The sequence below is a fragment of the Solea solea genome, chromosome 1 (assembly GCF_958295425.1).
Source record: "Solea solea chromosome 1, fSolSol10.1, whole genome shotgun sequence".
NCBI classification, from domain to species: domain Eukaryota; kingdom Metazoa; phylum Chordata; class Actinopteri; order Pleuronectiformes; family Soleidae; genus Solea; species Solea solea.
Window position 1 is genome coordinate 21,841,917 of NC_081134.1, and position 15,537 is coordinate 21,857,453.

At 40.0% G+C, this 15,537-nt stretch overlaps 1 protein-coding gene across 1 annotated transcript in view; it reads right to left on the reverse strand.

The window, feature by feature from the left end:
* vipr2 (vasoactive intestinal peptide receptor 2) overlaps window positions 1-13,563 on the reverse strand; it is a 28,353-nt gene extending 14,790 nt beyond the window's left edge. Inside the window, exons 1-3 of the mRNA XM_058612349.1 lie at window positions 13,287-13,563; window positions 4,823-4,934; window positions 2,702-2,815 (exon numbers count right to left, since the gene is read on the reverse strand). Coding sequence (XP_058468332.1) covers window positions 2,702-2,815; window positions 4,823-4,934; window positions 13,287-13,337 — 277 coding nt within the window. The 5' untranslated portion in view covers window positions 13,338-13,563. The remainder of the gene's footprint in view (window positions 1-2,701; window positions 2,816-4,822; window positions 4,935-13,286) is intronic.
* Between the last annotated feature and the right edge of the window lie 1,974 nt (window positions 13,564-15,537).

Sequence of the window (15,537 nt, forward strand, 5' to 3'; positions counted from 1 at the left end):
TCGGAAATTGAACTGTATAAAAAAATTTCTCTGAAGATTGCTCCCCTTCTTTTGAGGATGTTCAATCATTCATTTGGAACCCAGAAATGTCCACCCACATTGTATGAAGCCAATATTTCATTGCTATTAAAAGAAGGTAGGGATGAACCTTAATCTTTTCGTCCTATCGCACAACTGAACTCAAATAGGTTAAATAAATACATATCAATCATCTTAAGGCCTTAAAAGAGTTTGGCTTTGGTAGTCAATTTGTATCGTGGATTACGATGCTATATGCTCATCCATCTTCCTCCATTCTCACAAATCAAGAAAGATCAGTGTCGTTCCGATTACACCGCGGGACACGCCAGGGCTGCCCCCTCAGCCCATTGCTCTTTGCCACTGCTATTGAGCCTCTTGCCATTAGTATCAGGAATCACCCTTCTATTGAACCCATCCGGTTGGGTAATGTGGATCACCATATTTCCCTATATGCGGACAATGTTGTTCTTTTCATATCACAACCAGAGAAATCAGTTCCTGTATTGCTGGATCTTAGTAGAACATTTGGTGAAGTTTCGGGATACACAATTAACTGGCAGAATCTCCCTTTCAAAATTACAAACCGGCTGAAGTATCTTGGTGTAGTTTTGCCAAAAGACCCTAAACTAATTTTTAAGCTGAACTTTCTTGAGAAAGTGGAGAAACTGAGGAGGGACATTAAGAAATGGACGACTCTTCCTCTTTCTATGGTGGGTCGAATAAATGCCATCAAGATGGTTTCCCTGCCGAGGTTCTTGTATCTCTTTCAAAATTTACCAATTTTTTTGGCACAAACCTTTTTCAGATCTTTGGATTCGATAGTTCTACCTTTTATTAGGGGCTTTAAAGCTCACAGAATTTCAAAAACTCATTTACATAAACCAGGGAGAATGGGTTGGTTAGGACTGCCATATTTCCTGCATTACTACTGGGCAGCAAATGCTAGAGCCCTTGTCTATTGGCAGGAAGGACATAATATGGAGGTATCTGCCGAGACTCCCCCCTGGGTTGCCATTGAAATGAGTAAGGTCAAAAACACTTCTCTTCCAGCGCTTCTCTTCTCAACCCCTAGACCTCCTGCAACTGTTAAGATGAAAACACACTTTTTCACACTTTATAGATAAAAGTGTTTCGATTGGTGAATAGGGGCTTGGCAAATAATGCATGGAAATCAGTACACACGTGTATTAGGTCAAGACAAACCAAAAAGTCAATAAGACCTGTGAGCCAAACCCAACAGGAAGGCAGCCATTTTGGATCAAACAGCAAATATTGGCCACGATTTTACAACATGACGTATTTGAGTGAAATTTTCTGTGATCGACTTCAAATTTGCTCATGTCACACTGGACAAGATGTGGATCCAAAGTTATCAAAAGCGTCACTTAATGTTGCACAGTGTTGGCACTAGGGGGCGGCAAAATGGCGTCCCCTAGTGTGTCAGCAAAAAAAATAAAAATGTTATAGTTCCACTATTGAAGGTCCAATCTGAACAAAACCTGCTACCATCGATAATAGACTCACCTTAAAGATGTTTGTGTGGATATATTACATTTTGAGCACAGCGCCCCCTAGTGGCACCAGGAAACAGGATATTTTACACTGGATCCAAGTCCAAATTTGAAAAAAATGGTTAAAAGGACATATATATTCCTTGTTTTGGATATCATCACTTTACTCTTGTCAAAAAAATGGTGTTGCTATCGCAACCGTGCAAAATAGGACATTGGGCATAAAAGAGGAAATTGGTCTCAATGGACGACAAACAGTCAAAAAAACTGACACACTTTAAATGAGGACAGGACTGTGCGACAGCGCCACCTAGAACTTGTAAAATCAGCAGCCATGAGCCACTGCTTTCATGTACACACAGGAAATTTGACTCACATGTTTATTTTGCATTTATGTTTACAATAACAATTTATACTTTTTATTTAAATATTTTGTGATTTTTTATATTATTTTCTTTCTTTTCTATTTTAAATTCAGTTGATTTTAATCCCTGAACGACGAGCAGAAGCTTCTGCAATTCCACTGTACGAGTGCAATTAAAAAAAGGCTTTTGTTGTCTATTCAATATTTAATTTCTGGTGCATGTTAATGAGTCACATTGACACGCCGACAGAGCAGGAAGCTGCCGGAGCTTCACAGACAGACAGACGACGCATTCAGAGGCTGCGAGGAAAAGCTAATGAGGTGTGAAGACATTAACAGTTTATTAAAACCCAGTTTGCTTTGTTAGTGTTAAATAAACAGGCGGCAGCACTTATTGCATATATTCATGGTTATATTCATTACCAAAGAGTTTAGAAGTTAGATTTGAAGAAAACTCAATGAAACACAAGGTTTCAGTATTTAGCAAATATTTATATCTTCTGACAGTGAAATGTAATTTTTAATATGAATTTTAACTAAGTTTTCTCAACAAACAAAAAGAAAAACACAATGTACTTTCACAGTTTCCCTTTCTACATACAAATATGTATAAAAGACTTAACAAATAACAAATAAAGACATAAACACCTTAATATTAAATGCCAGAGAGCAACAGTGGAGAGTGTATATTACAAATAATGTCAATTATGATTTTGTGAGCAGCAGTATTTGGGATAACAGACAGATTATGGTGTTTTCACACCAGATAAATAAACACACGCTAACTCACAAATATATAACTCACCGTTTCTGCCAAATAAAGTCTTAAGGGCGCTGGGACACGCGATGGTGACGGTGTCTCCGACATCAGCCCGATTCCAGCACGCGATGTTGTCCCACATGCCTCTGCAACCTGGAGCTGATACAAGAAAAAGACATTTTGTATATTTTACTTTTTTTTAAGATATAAACGTTACTTATATTAATATTTTCATCAACGTCACACACACAGGAGATGTTGATCCACTGCTGCCTCCATCACTAAGTTCTCATGTCACTTCATTTGTCACTTCAGTTTTCCGTTGTTCAGATTTACCTCAGTGACACAACGTGACCACACGAGGCAGCAGTGTGGTTTCGCTCTGGACTTTGGTGTGGGAGAGTGAGTGGTTTACAAACTTCAGTTTCCTGTTGGAAAAGTCTGTCTAACAGTGAGATAAAGACGTGAACATCATTGTTCAGAGATTATAGTTTTAAGAACTCCCTCCTGTGATACATTTAGCACCAACTCACTGCACAACAATCAATAAATCCACAGAGAACAAAGACCGTGTTTATGAAGAGGCTTCAGAACACACACACACACACACACACACACAAACAAACAAACAAACAAAGCAAAGCAAAGCAAACACGCTGTTTCCCAGAATAGCTGCTGCTGCTGCTTCTTCAGCTTTAATGGGTGAGAAATTGCTGACGGCTAAGAACTCAACAGTCAACAGGCGACGCATGAATGGAGTCAGAATTTAGCCCGGACAAAGACTTGCGGTCAAACTGATACGTTTGCACTGTAAAACTAAATGTTTACTTAGTTTAAGCTTCAATTAAGTAAAATGAACTATGAGACAAAACTGGCCCAAATCTCATGTTGTTGTTCTTATAACAAGACAAGATTTACATGTTAGTTTAAATTATTGTAGGCAAACAAAAATGTAATCCCAGTTATGAGCATAGACACAAGGTTTTGAGTTTTTTTAACAGCTTGGTTCACTCTTTCACACCAAAGTCCATAGAGAAAATCACTGATTTTAGCTTGCATGGATACAGGAGTTGTTGATCCACTGCCTGCCTCCATCACTCAGTTAAAATGTCTTGTTTTGTCGCTTCGACTTTTCAAACATTTAAACATTCCCCAGTGACACAAAGGGGGACCAGCAGCTCCTGTGTCCCCGCCAGCTAAAATCACTGGTTTTCTCTATGAGGTTTGGCGTGGGAGAGTGAGTGGTTTACAAACTTCAGTTTCCCTGTTGTAAAAGTCTGTCTCACATTGAGATTATAGACTGAAGCTGATGTAGATTTTAATCGGGTGAGTTTCATAAATCTAGACTTCTCCAAACACCCGCTGCATCACTTTCAGGGTCAAAAAAAGGTTTGATGTTTGATTCCTTACGGGCTTGTGTCACTCCGACCGAAAATAAATGTTCTCCACAGCACTTCTCCTTTCAGTGACGTCCAGGTCCATGTCATTACTGTGCTCTAATTCATGTCATTGAGCTTTAATTAGCACAGCAGGGGGAGACGCAGCCTCCGCCGCTCACCCATGTCGGCTCACACACTCTGCTCCGGGCTTTGGATTCATGAAAATTATATTAAATAAAAGTCCACTCTCAGTGTAGATCTGCCGCTTCTGAGGTGAAGAATCACGAGCAGAGCGACGGGATTATTTCCAGAAGGTAGAAACACAGATAAAACTTTTAATGAAAGGAAAGATAAAAACATAACAGAGCTCAAACTCGTTATATTTCACAGAGCACAGAGTCGCCGGTCTGGAGATAATTATGAAGGCGGTGGAGTTACATCACACGTCAAGTTTTCTGCTCTTACTGAGCTTCACTTAACATCTGACTCTCTCTCTCACTTTTACTCTTTCAGTTCTTTCACTTTGGCTGTTTTTTTTTACTGATTCTCTTTCGTGTTTTCATGACAATATTCGATTTATGTTTTTTTTTTGTTGCAGTAGTTATTTTAACAAAATAAAATACATGTTTTTATGTTGTCTTTCACTGTAGTAGTAATTCCTACAAAATAAAATACATGTTTATATGTTTATATGTATGTTTTTATTATCTTTAGTTTTCACAATTATTCCACAACTGTCTTGCTGTAACAGACCGGGTAGTGAGGGGTCACAGTGTTGACCTCTGACCTTTGCTGCCTCTGGCCTCCTCCTCCTCGTCCTCCCTCAGACGCCTCACACACTCAGTCTGATCTCGCTCCACCTCCAGCATAAAGTTACAGGTCGGATGTCGACTGTCGACCTGAACAGGAAACAGAGAATAAAGGTCACTCTGTGTGTGTGTGTGTGTGTGTGTGTGTGTGTGTGTGTGTGTGTGTGTGTGTGTTATTATCAGCTGTACCTAATAATGAGACCATATTTTAAAGTGAAGGAAAGAAAATGGCTGGAAATATAGATTAGTTATGTTATCTTAAGTTGTAGTAGTGATTCCTACAAAATAAAATGCATGTTTTCATGTTATGTTATAAAACTATATTCTCAAAATTCCAATTTTTTTCCCTCAGAATTTGGATTGAATTGATTGAGTTGATTGACCTCTTTCTCAAAATACTGACTTTAATCCTAGAATTCCGACTTCAATCTCAAATTTCTATTCTCAGAACTCTGACATTAATCTCATAATTCTGACTTTAATCTCAGATTTAAAAAATTGTATTCTCAGATTCCTGAATTGTTTCCCTCAGAATTTTGATTGACCCCTTACTCAGAATTCCGACTTTAATCTCGGATTTCTCAGAATTCTTCCGTTTGTATTTGTGTGTTTTCACATGTGACCTCACCCTCACACTCAGTCTGATCCGTTCTTTATATGGAGTCGATGAGTAAGATGTAAAAAATGAGCCATGAGATTAATTTGACTGTGCGTGTGGGTGAGTGAGTGAATTAATTTTTTTGCTGGATGAATCCTTATGTTTTTTTCCTATCATGGCTAATTAAGTCAAATTTAGTGTTAGATTGCTGTCTTGTACACTGTAATTTGAAATCTTCTATCCAGCGCTGATGCACTGCTGTGCAGATTCAAGGTTTCACAGCTAGAGGAGATGATTACAGGGTGAATTGTATTATCTGCTGGATTCACATAGATATTTATATACGACATAATAACTGTACATTGTTCCCGCTCTTTTTATCTCTGCGCCTTAAATAAACCTCTCTCTGCGTTGCCTTTAATGGACGCGCGTTTCCAAACTTGTTTAGTGAGGGATGACTGAAAAGCGGCGCGTCTTTAATCGTTCTGAATGTGAACTGATTGAGGAGGAAAAATGGACCTTATTCTTCTGTGTGGATAAGAAGCTTAGTCAAAAAATAAGGTGGCGATGTTGAGCATCAGCTGCCCACGGCACAGATTTTCTGTGAGAGAGAGTTTGACGGCTGTCATCAGCGTGTCTGTGTTTGTGGGCAGAAAAGCCTGTTAGCAGGCACAACTCACACAGATCACACGGATAAAGGAAAATGACGCTTCCCAGTGTTGCTTTTATCGTAGTAATCACTCTGCGGGGGGAGAGTCACGGGCAACGCCGAGCTCAGCGGAAATTATATTCCCACACACACAAACTGCCTTCTCCACCAGAGAAGAACGTATTTGTCCACGTTATATCATCAATATAAATATCATCAGTTCTAATGTCAAGTATTTGAGGTGAATTATCTCCAGGTGGAAGACAAAGTGACTCAGGGACGTCCACCTGACATCAGAGCACAAGATTAAGACCAAATATTCATGATCATGAACTCGTTATGTTCATGAGACGTCCGCCTCAATGTTCAAGACCAAACATCAGAAAACATTCTGTGGTGTTTGTAAGGCGAGTAAGACATTCAGGAAACAGTTTACAAACCCGTCCAAGACCAAATGTCGGAAGATTAGTTGCTGTTATAAGGACATTTCAAGACAAGATTTGTTCAGAGGAGGTTAACAAACATTTTGAGACGCAACCACAACCAGTTCAAGACCAAATGTCAAGAGCTTTGCTACGTTTTATGGACTTTCTGAGACGTCCGCCTAAAAGTTCAAGACCAAACATGAGAAAACCTTTCAGCGTGATTGTATGGAGAGTAAGATGTTCAGGAAACAGTTTACAAACCAGTCCAAGACCAATGTCGGAAGATTAGTTGCTGTTATAAGGACATTTCAAGACATCGCCAAGTGGTTTGTTAAAGAGATCAAGACGAACATCAGAAAACATCCCAGCATGTTTCTATGGAGACGAAGACGTCCAGTAAAATTCTAATCTAAAGTTTTTGGTTGCTGCTGTGTTAGGAAGACATTGTGAGACCTTTATCTCACAGTTGAAAAAACAGATCAAGACCAAATGTAAGGAAACTGTAGCAAGATATTCCTAAATGATGTTGCTGTAGTATGAGATCAAACTTCAGAGGATGTTCTGACAGGTTTTTACGAAGAGCGAGATGTCCACCACACAGTTCAAGAGCAAACACAAGAGTTGTAGTTGATTGGTGCCGTCTTATTAGGACATTCCAAGACGTCCACCACACAGTTCATTAATAGTTGGAGACCAAACATTAGAACGACGTCCATCAAACAGTTGAGACCAAAGTTCTGAGGCTTTTACTGTTGGACAAAATGGACAGATGTAATGGTACGTTGTCGCTTTGGGGCTTTTTGTGAGATTGTAAAATAATAATAATGATGTAGACTGAAACAGTTGCTCAGTGAAGACAAACAACCAGCAGGCAGTGATTTTTAAACGTGTTGTTTTGGTATTTAGGCCACAGAGAGCAGCGAGGCATGACCTGTTATGATTAAGCGTAGTTCTGTGATTCGTCATGTGCAGCTGCTCACCGACACTCGTTGCTGTGCCACAGGGACATAAAACAAGAGCTCGTGTTTACTTCCGTCTTCTCGCACATCACTGCCTGATAAATCAATGATTCACAGAGACTGGGTCGGGACCCACAGTTGGGTCGTGGGAGATATTTTTTAAAAATGTTTTCCTCTGATGGTCCTTTGTTTGAGCAGGTGTGAAAGCTCTGGTGCTGAACTCTGGTCTGCCTGATAAAGTGGCTCTCGCTTCACTAACAGTGGGAAATGCAAACACAGGAAGTGAACCAATGAGAGACAGAAATCCCAAAGACTGCATACATTTGGTATTGATCCGTTGTTTGTTTTTGTGGTGAACAAGTCGGCTGGGTACCTCTGAGCAAGGTACCCAACCCCCATTGCTGCCTGGGTGCTGCTCAGTGGTTGTCCACTGCTCCTAACTCTAGGAAGGTTCCTAGTAGACGATGAGTTCATCACAGAGAAGAAATATCCCTGAGGGATAAATAAAGTGTCAGAACAACAAATGAAGGTGTGAAATTTTTCAGAATTCCCCGTACAATCACGGTGTGAATGTGTCCTTAATTAAGATATTAACTGAAGTAGTCGTCTTCCGATTATCTGGATCTGGGTCTTGGGGGCAGCAGCCTTAACAATGATGCCCAGACCACCTCCTTCTCCTCGGACACTTGTGCCACCTCATGTGGTCGGATCCCAAAGTGTTCCCAGGTCAGCTCAGAGATATAATCCGTCCAGTGTGTCCTGTGTTAGACCTGAGGTCTCCTCTCACGGAGCGTCCAGGAGGCATTCTAACCAGAACCATCTCAGCTGGCTCCTCTCAACGTGGAGGATAAGGTGACGCTAATTATTATTAAGGTCCGAGCGCACAAGGTGCGGAGGATATTTAACTTATTATTATTTTTCCTCAAAGTTAATTGTGTTTTTGAGGACCTGAACAGACCCCAAATCTCATACATTTTTGCGACCGCATCAATCCTGGTGTACATTTATGTCTAAAAGTCCCTAGTCGAATATGCATTGAAAATTGGACTTTAAATGTCAAGATTATTGTTTGTAACGTGTCTCCTAAATATCTAATATTTAGGTCTCTGTTGGAACAGAGATCTTGAGCTCAATGACTTCTAACTGGTTTAATAAAGGCTAAATAAAAATGAAAAATACTTTGGTTGTGTGACGTCGCATGCTTCACTTTACACAGACTGTAAAAATAAATATAAATAAAAATCAGCAGCAGCATCAGCAATTTAGCTCAGTCATGTTGTTCATGGGTTATTTATTTCTTCCTTACAGGAGCAGAATATTTGTTGGGAGAATTATGTCTATATTTTTGAAATGTCTCATAATGGCCGTAGGAGGTAAAATGCATCAGCACAAAAATGTGTTTTCACAGTGAAGAGACGCTGGATTAAAAAAACGACACCAGGAGTTTATTTTTGTCAGCGCTGACATGAGTGAAGACATTATCGTGTGACAGGGACCGAGTCGCAGGTGACTCATCCAATAAGACATCAATAAGAGCCACAATTATAGGGTTACATCAATAACCACAGAGAGGCTCAGTAGCTGCATCGCCTCTGTCAGATGATTGACTGTAAAAGTGTCTGTGACATGGACGCGTTGATCAGTATATCCAGCTGTTTTTAGCCTCTGCTTCTTCAAACTGCACATCAACGACTCTCTGTCATGTGTTTAAAATAACGACGTGACAGACGGTGGCTTTATCTCGTCTGGAAACTGAAGGTAGTAAACCACTCACTCTCCCACACCAAAGTCCATAGAGAAAATCAGTGATTTTAACATCACACACACAGGAGTTGTTGATCCACTGCTGCCTCCATCACTAAGTTCTAATGTCTTGGTTTACAAACATGAGTTTTCTGTCTAACAGTGAGATAAAGAAGGTGCAATGTGGCTAAAATCAGTATTAACAGCATCAAACTGCATGATACGTATTTAAAGTCTCTTTTTGGCTCTTTTCAGTTGTACAGATACGGCTCTTTGTGTTTGCCTTGTGGTGCAGTTCAGGTGTTTTTCGGAGGTGTGTTTTTTTTGGCGGGAGTTTAGTTTTGATTTTTCTCCGAGTCCAGTTTTTTTCCACCTCATTGAGTTTTCCCGGCACACAAAGGATCTGCTGTAAACACCTCATGTGGTGTTTAAATGACGGTGCGTGCCTACACACTGAGAGCTGGCAGCGCTGATAGAAGACAGAGTCAGGGTGAGGGCAGCGCCGTCCACCTCCAGAGGGATCAACGGGAAAAACCCACGCCGCGCCCACACTGTTGTGCTTTCAGCACAGCCAGGCGGCAATTTATACAATATATGGTGCATATATTAACATACAGCAGCATTTTAATAACGTGGCATCAGCACAAAAGTATGTGCTCCCACCGCGGCAGTGATCAAACCTACACACAGAGAAACAACAACAAAAATGAAAAGATCTCTGAAGAATTAATGCATCAAACGCCTAAATTCTCCAATTACATAAAACACTTATCACTTATCAGTGTCAGGGAAATGTTTTCAGCTTTCACTGACTTTTATTCCTCCTTTACATCAAAGTTTGTCAGCAGAGGCTGATATTTGAAATGTTTTAATAATCAGGGGTCACCAACTGGTGGCCCCTGACCCCTGACCAGTCTGACTAAGAGTTTACGCGCAGGAGTAATCAGACTATGAATCACACTTATATTCATCTTACATTGTGAAATGTTTACTTGTCAATAAACCTGATTCTGATGATATAAAATCAATTAAACAATTAATATTATTTTAATTATTAGGGCTCAAGCACAAGAACTTATTTGAATTCCTGGATTGTCTTTTTTTTTTTTTTTTACCCAAATGATCGCATTTTTAACGTAATAAACATTGGTGAAAATTGGACGAAAATTGGCACGCAAATCAGAACTGGCAGAAAATCTTAAGGGAAAAATAAGGGAAATATATAAAAGTGGTGCAAAATGGCTCAGTAGCGCCCCCAAAGGTAAAACACACTAAATTACACGAAACTTGTTGGAAACATGTCACAGTCCAAGGGCGAACAAAAAAGCCTATTGGGACCATGGTCTCAACTCAACAGGAAGTCAGACATTTTGAATTTGCCGTCCATCTTGGCGATTTGCACGTTTTCGTTAATGAACAAAGTCGTATGAACACGATAATCGTACCAACAAAAAACCATGTTAGTTTGTACTAGACACATCAAAGATGAAAAGTTATCAAATCGGAATTTGGGGAGAATTTTTAACATTTGCCACAAAACAGGAAGTTTCTCTGTCACTTCGCCGTACATTGACCGATCTACTCGAAACTTCATACGTGACACAACACACCGACCGACGAGCCAACAGGAAGTCGCCATTTTGGATTTAGTTTTGCCACAAAACAAAAGTGCTTGTAACTTTGACTGATCTGCACACAACTGTATATGTGAGATTAGAGAAAACAAGATGTGGCCAGAAAACATCAGAATAGCACCACCTGCTGCAAGGAGCAGCTTTAATAATGATTCGTTTTTGCAGTTACCTGTCTGGGACAGAGTGGACTCTGCTGCACAGGAAATCAAAGTTTCTTTTGCAGCTTTTTACTGCGATAATAAACTTCAGTGATCAGAAAGTTTGGTTCAGGATTAGGAAAAAGAGGCAGAAATAGATCAGAGAGGCAGCAAATCCAAAACCCTGTCACAGAATTCATCCAAATTTGACCCAGATTCTGTAAATAAATGAGCCGTTTCCAAAGTGACAAATAAACGAATTTCACACGCTGAAATGCTGCATTTTCAAAGGACTGTGACACTTTCTGGGCTGATGATTTAACTCAGTGTTTCCAAAACTCTGGATGTGGAGCGCCACTTTTTAAAGACGTCAAACAGTCATGACCCAAATCACGTTCAATCTGCAGGGAGAGTTTGTTCAAACACAACATGTGGAACATCTCCACAATCAACTCGCACTAGCTGTACAATTCAAGATGGCTACTTTTTGAAAATTTAAGTCTCAAAGAAAATTTCTTTGAGACTTAAGTATCGATAAGTATCGATCATTTACAGCCATGTCTCTAACACCTAATAACATTTAGATTTTTGGTATTTAAGTGTTAAATTAAGGGTTATTTAAACATATACAAACATAAATCTTATCTAAAAGGTTGGGAAAATTTGGCTAATTTATTAGGGGAGGTAAAAAAGTATCACTTGCGACCCATTTGAGGCCCCGACCCAGTCTTTGGAAACCACTCAGTACATTTACATGCACAGTTTAATCAAGCTCAGTCCAACTAAGACAATTGGACAACTTCTCCTTCTACTTCCGGGTCAAAGACCGGGGAGGAAATTTTGGTGCATGCACAAAACACCAAGTCTGACTCCAGTCCGACTAAGTGTATACATGCAGGAGTAATCGGACTATGAATCACACTATCCAGGTATGTTAGTCAGACTAAGACTCGCTCGATTTTAGTTGGACCAACGTGAATTTTAACATGAATGTAAACAAACTGTGTGCTTTAGCCAGTTAAAGTTTTGCATCCAGCTCTAAGTAGTGCAAAAAAACAATCAAACAAACTAAAAAACTAACCAGATTTTTGACTTTGACTTGAAGGAGCCAGAGATGAAGCCGGTTCAGGACGAGGCCGAGACAAACCACGGGACGGTGGAATCATTTTAGTAACAAAGAATGGCGAGAGAATTTTCCAACTTTCTCTCGCTGTCATCATTACCGCTCCTGACAGCGCAGATATTTTTAAAAATGAACCCTGCGTCGATGAAGCTTCTGTGAATAAAATGACAGCAGAAATTGCTATTTCTATTTTTAGAAAAGACCCAGCTTCTTGTGGATGAGGCATAAGAACAAGTGGCACAGTCTGGTCGGTCTGCTTTTAGTCCGAGGACGATGCTGATGGGAAGAGTGACACAGAGCACTTTAACTGTTTATCCTGCAAAGTGGAAGAGAGCAAGGCCAAAAGAAAAGAAGAGAGGGGAGGATATCGACTCCACCATGACAACCGTATTCCCACAAATTATTCCAATCAATAAAACAAAAATAAGTTCAAAACCTTCGCTCATTATTTTTAATTCAAGCTGATGCCATCAAAATTCAGGGATGATGAGGATTAATTTTCCTGCCAGATGTTTGATTAAGTGATAACTTCAGTTCCAGTTTCATCAAGGAATAATCCATTATTGATTATTCCAATGATGTCATCAACAACTTCCTCCTAGTACGGTGGCTTTTTTAACAGATGTCGTTGTGTTGTGACTGTTCCGAAAAACCCGACAACACTCGTTTTTTTCAGGCGTTTAATTACGCTGGGAAATCTTAAATGAAGTGGTGAATTATCTGTCTAAATAAACTTGTATGAATGTGTTAAAGCTCCACCGACCAAAGTTAGCATGTTGTTTAGTAAACCCTGAACATGAGGGATAACTGTTTACTAAAGTATGTCATTGTTAGCATCATCCTGAACACTCAACATCAAATTCAACAACTGTTGTTAGCATAGGCACACATTAGCTTGAGGAGCTAACTGGCTCTTTTAAAAAAATATGTCATTAGTAAGCACACATTAGCTCGGACAGATATGTGTGTGTGTGTGTGTGTGTGTGTGTATGTGTGTGTATGTGTGTGTGTGTGTATGTATGCGTGTGTGTGTGTATGCGTCTGTGTGTGTGTATGTGTGTGTGTGTGTGTGTGTGTGTGTATGTGTGTGTATGTGTGTGTGTGTGTGTATGTGTGTGTGTGTGTGTGTATGTGTGTGTATGTATGTGTGTGTGTGTGTATTAAGGAGACTCACCATGAGGACACACGTGGACACACACAGTGTGAACAGGATCAAACTTCTCATGTTCAGTCGTCAGCTGCTCAAACACAGAACACAGCTTCATTCAAGTTTTTCATCCCTTTAACAGCATTGGGACATTTCCTTCTCTAACTCCATGATGAAAAAAATATAAAACGATAATAAAATATTATTATTGCAATATAGTAATAATTAAAAAAAAATAGAAGATGAAGAAGAGATTATATCTTGATAAAAATCCCAGCCTGTGATTTGCTGTTCCTCCTCACTGCTCGCCTCCACTGAGCTCAATGTGTTGAATTCGTCCACTGATGAGAAGCCTGCACTTCTCACTGTCAAACTCACAGTGGCGAGCACAAACACTTCCTGTTCTGACTTTCAAAATAAAACCCTCATTGTAACTCGAGTATAAATTGAACTATTGTTATTCAATCTGGACTAAATCTTTAATAATTTGTGATTTAGTTGTTACTGTTGGTGCTTTTCCACGGTACAGTTCCAGCTCAACTGGACTTGACACTTTTTTGTGATAGGACAGCCAGCTTTCATACTAAAAGACGACGTACGCACAACATTTGAAAATCGTGCGTACGCCAAGTCCTGCGCACCTTTTCTTTATACATCCCATCAAACGTGAAACTGAGCGGAGGTGAATGAGTAACACAGCACCTGCCCCTGTTCCACCCACAAATCAATATACAAATGACTGTAAAACGCCGTCTCTGACGCCTTATTTCTGAAGAAAAAGGACAAATGAGGCAGCAAAGAAAGAGGGAAATAAAAAATAAAGAAGGAAAGTGCGCAATCAACGCATCAATTTATGATGTATTAATCTGTAAAAATCTATTATTTTGGTCGTTTGTTTTTTGGGAATTAGTGATAAAAACGAAGTAACTAAATGTCAGGGTCACCGCGACTGCTCTCATATTAATATGGTTATTAATAGTAATATTAATATTACTATTAATATTAATATTGATGCTTAAAAAACTGGCTGTGCATTGATCCTGTGCATGTTTTTTTGCATGTATGTTTAGACACATATCCGTGTGAGCTGAATTTACAGATCATTTCAACAATCAGTGTCAGTGTCACGCGTCATCATCTACACACATTACGCACAGAATAGACAGACAGAGATCACTGAGTTACTCCATGTAACCATTCATTACTGTCACTGATCGTGTTGTGGAAGCTGTGGAGGGAGGAAGAGGGAGGAAGAGGAAGGAAGAAGATGCCGGTGTTCCGGAGTACTTGGACGAGCGCGCACCGCCATCGCCTTCCTCTTCCGATGAAAGGCGCAGCGGTGGCGGAATAACTTTTTTGCAGTTATTTCGTTATCATATGGATTAAAATGGGATAAAGAAAATGTTCAAGTCCCATTTTCTTACAACAAATTAGTCCGTAACTTTATTTTGGAGCGTTTAAAACCTTATAGCCTGACGTGTGTTCATGTGTTCATGTTTCATGTGTCTATTTACATCACTGTGTTACAAAAAGAAAATATTCATCTGTAGAAAATTAATTTCAGTAATTTTCTCAAAGTGAGTCTTCCTCTCTCACGCACGCACGCACACACACACAGGTTTGTAGTGTGTGTGATGTTATCCACATGTGTTCAAATGTACGTGCCGTATCAGTTGGTTGTTTGTCACAGAATAATTTACGTTTGTCACTGTAGACACATTAATAATATTATTTTTGAAAGACTGTGATAAGTTTCAGAGCTTAAAGCCCACATAGACCGGAAGCTCCAATTAACGCTGCGTTTGTGTGTGTATCTGCGTCATTACCTCGTTTATGAAACCCTAAAGTTTCAGAACAAACAGTTCAGCCACTGCTGAGAAAAAAGTGTTGTATTGTTTTCCTGGGCTCTGCGAAGCGGATCGACACTTCCTTAGTTTGATGTCGTCATCAGAAATCCTCACCACTCCTCTCACCACCGTAGCGCCTCCTGGTGTGGGCACTAGTCCGGGCACATCCGGTTGCGTACATTCAACCACAGAAGAAGAAGAACTACTCTCATTGTAGCTGCTGAGATGCAGAGCATCCACCGTGCCAGAGGGGGAGCTGTGTATCTGAGAGCTGGCCTATCTATTACGTCACATCCAGGTACCTGGCCAATCACAGGACAGTAGGAAAGCTCTTGTTGGCTGGCCAATCACAACACAGTCCACATTCTGGGGGTGTGGTTTTGGTCTGAAACAGCGCAGCTGACGAGAGCGTCAGTGAGGAGATATTTTGA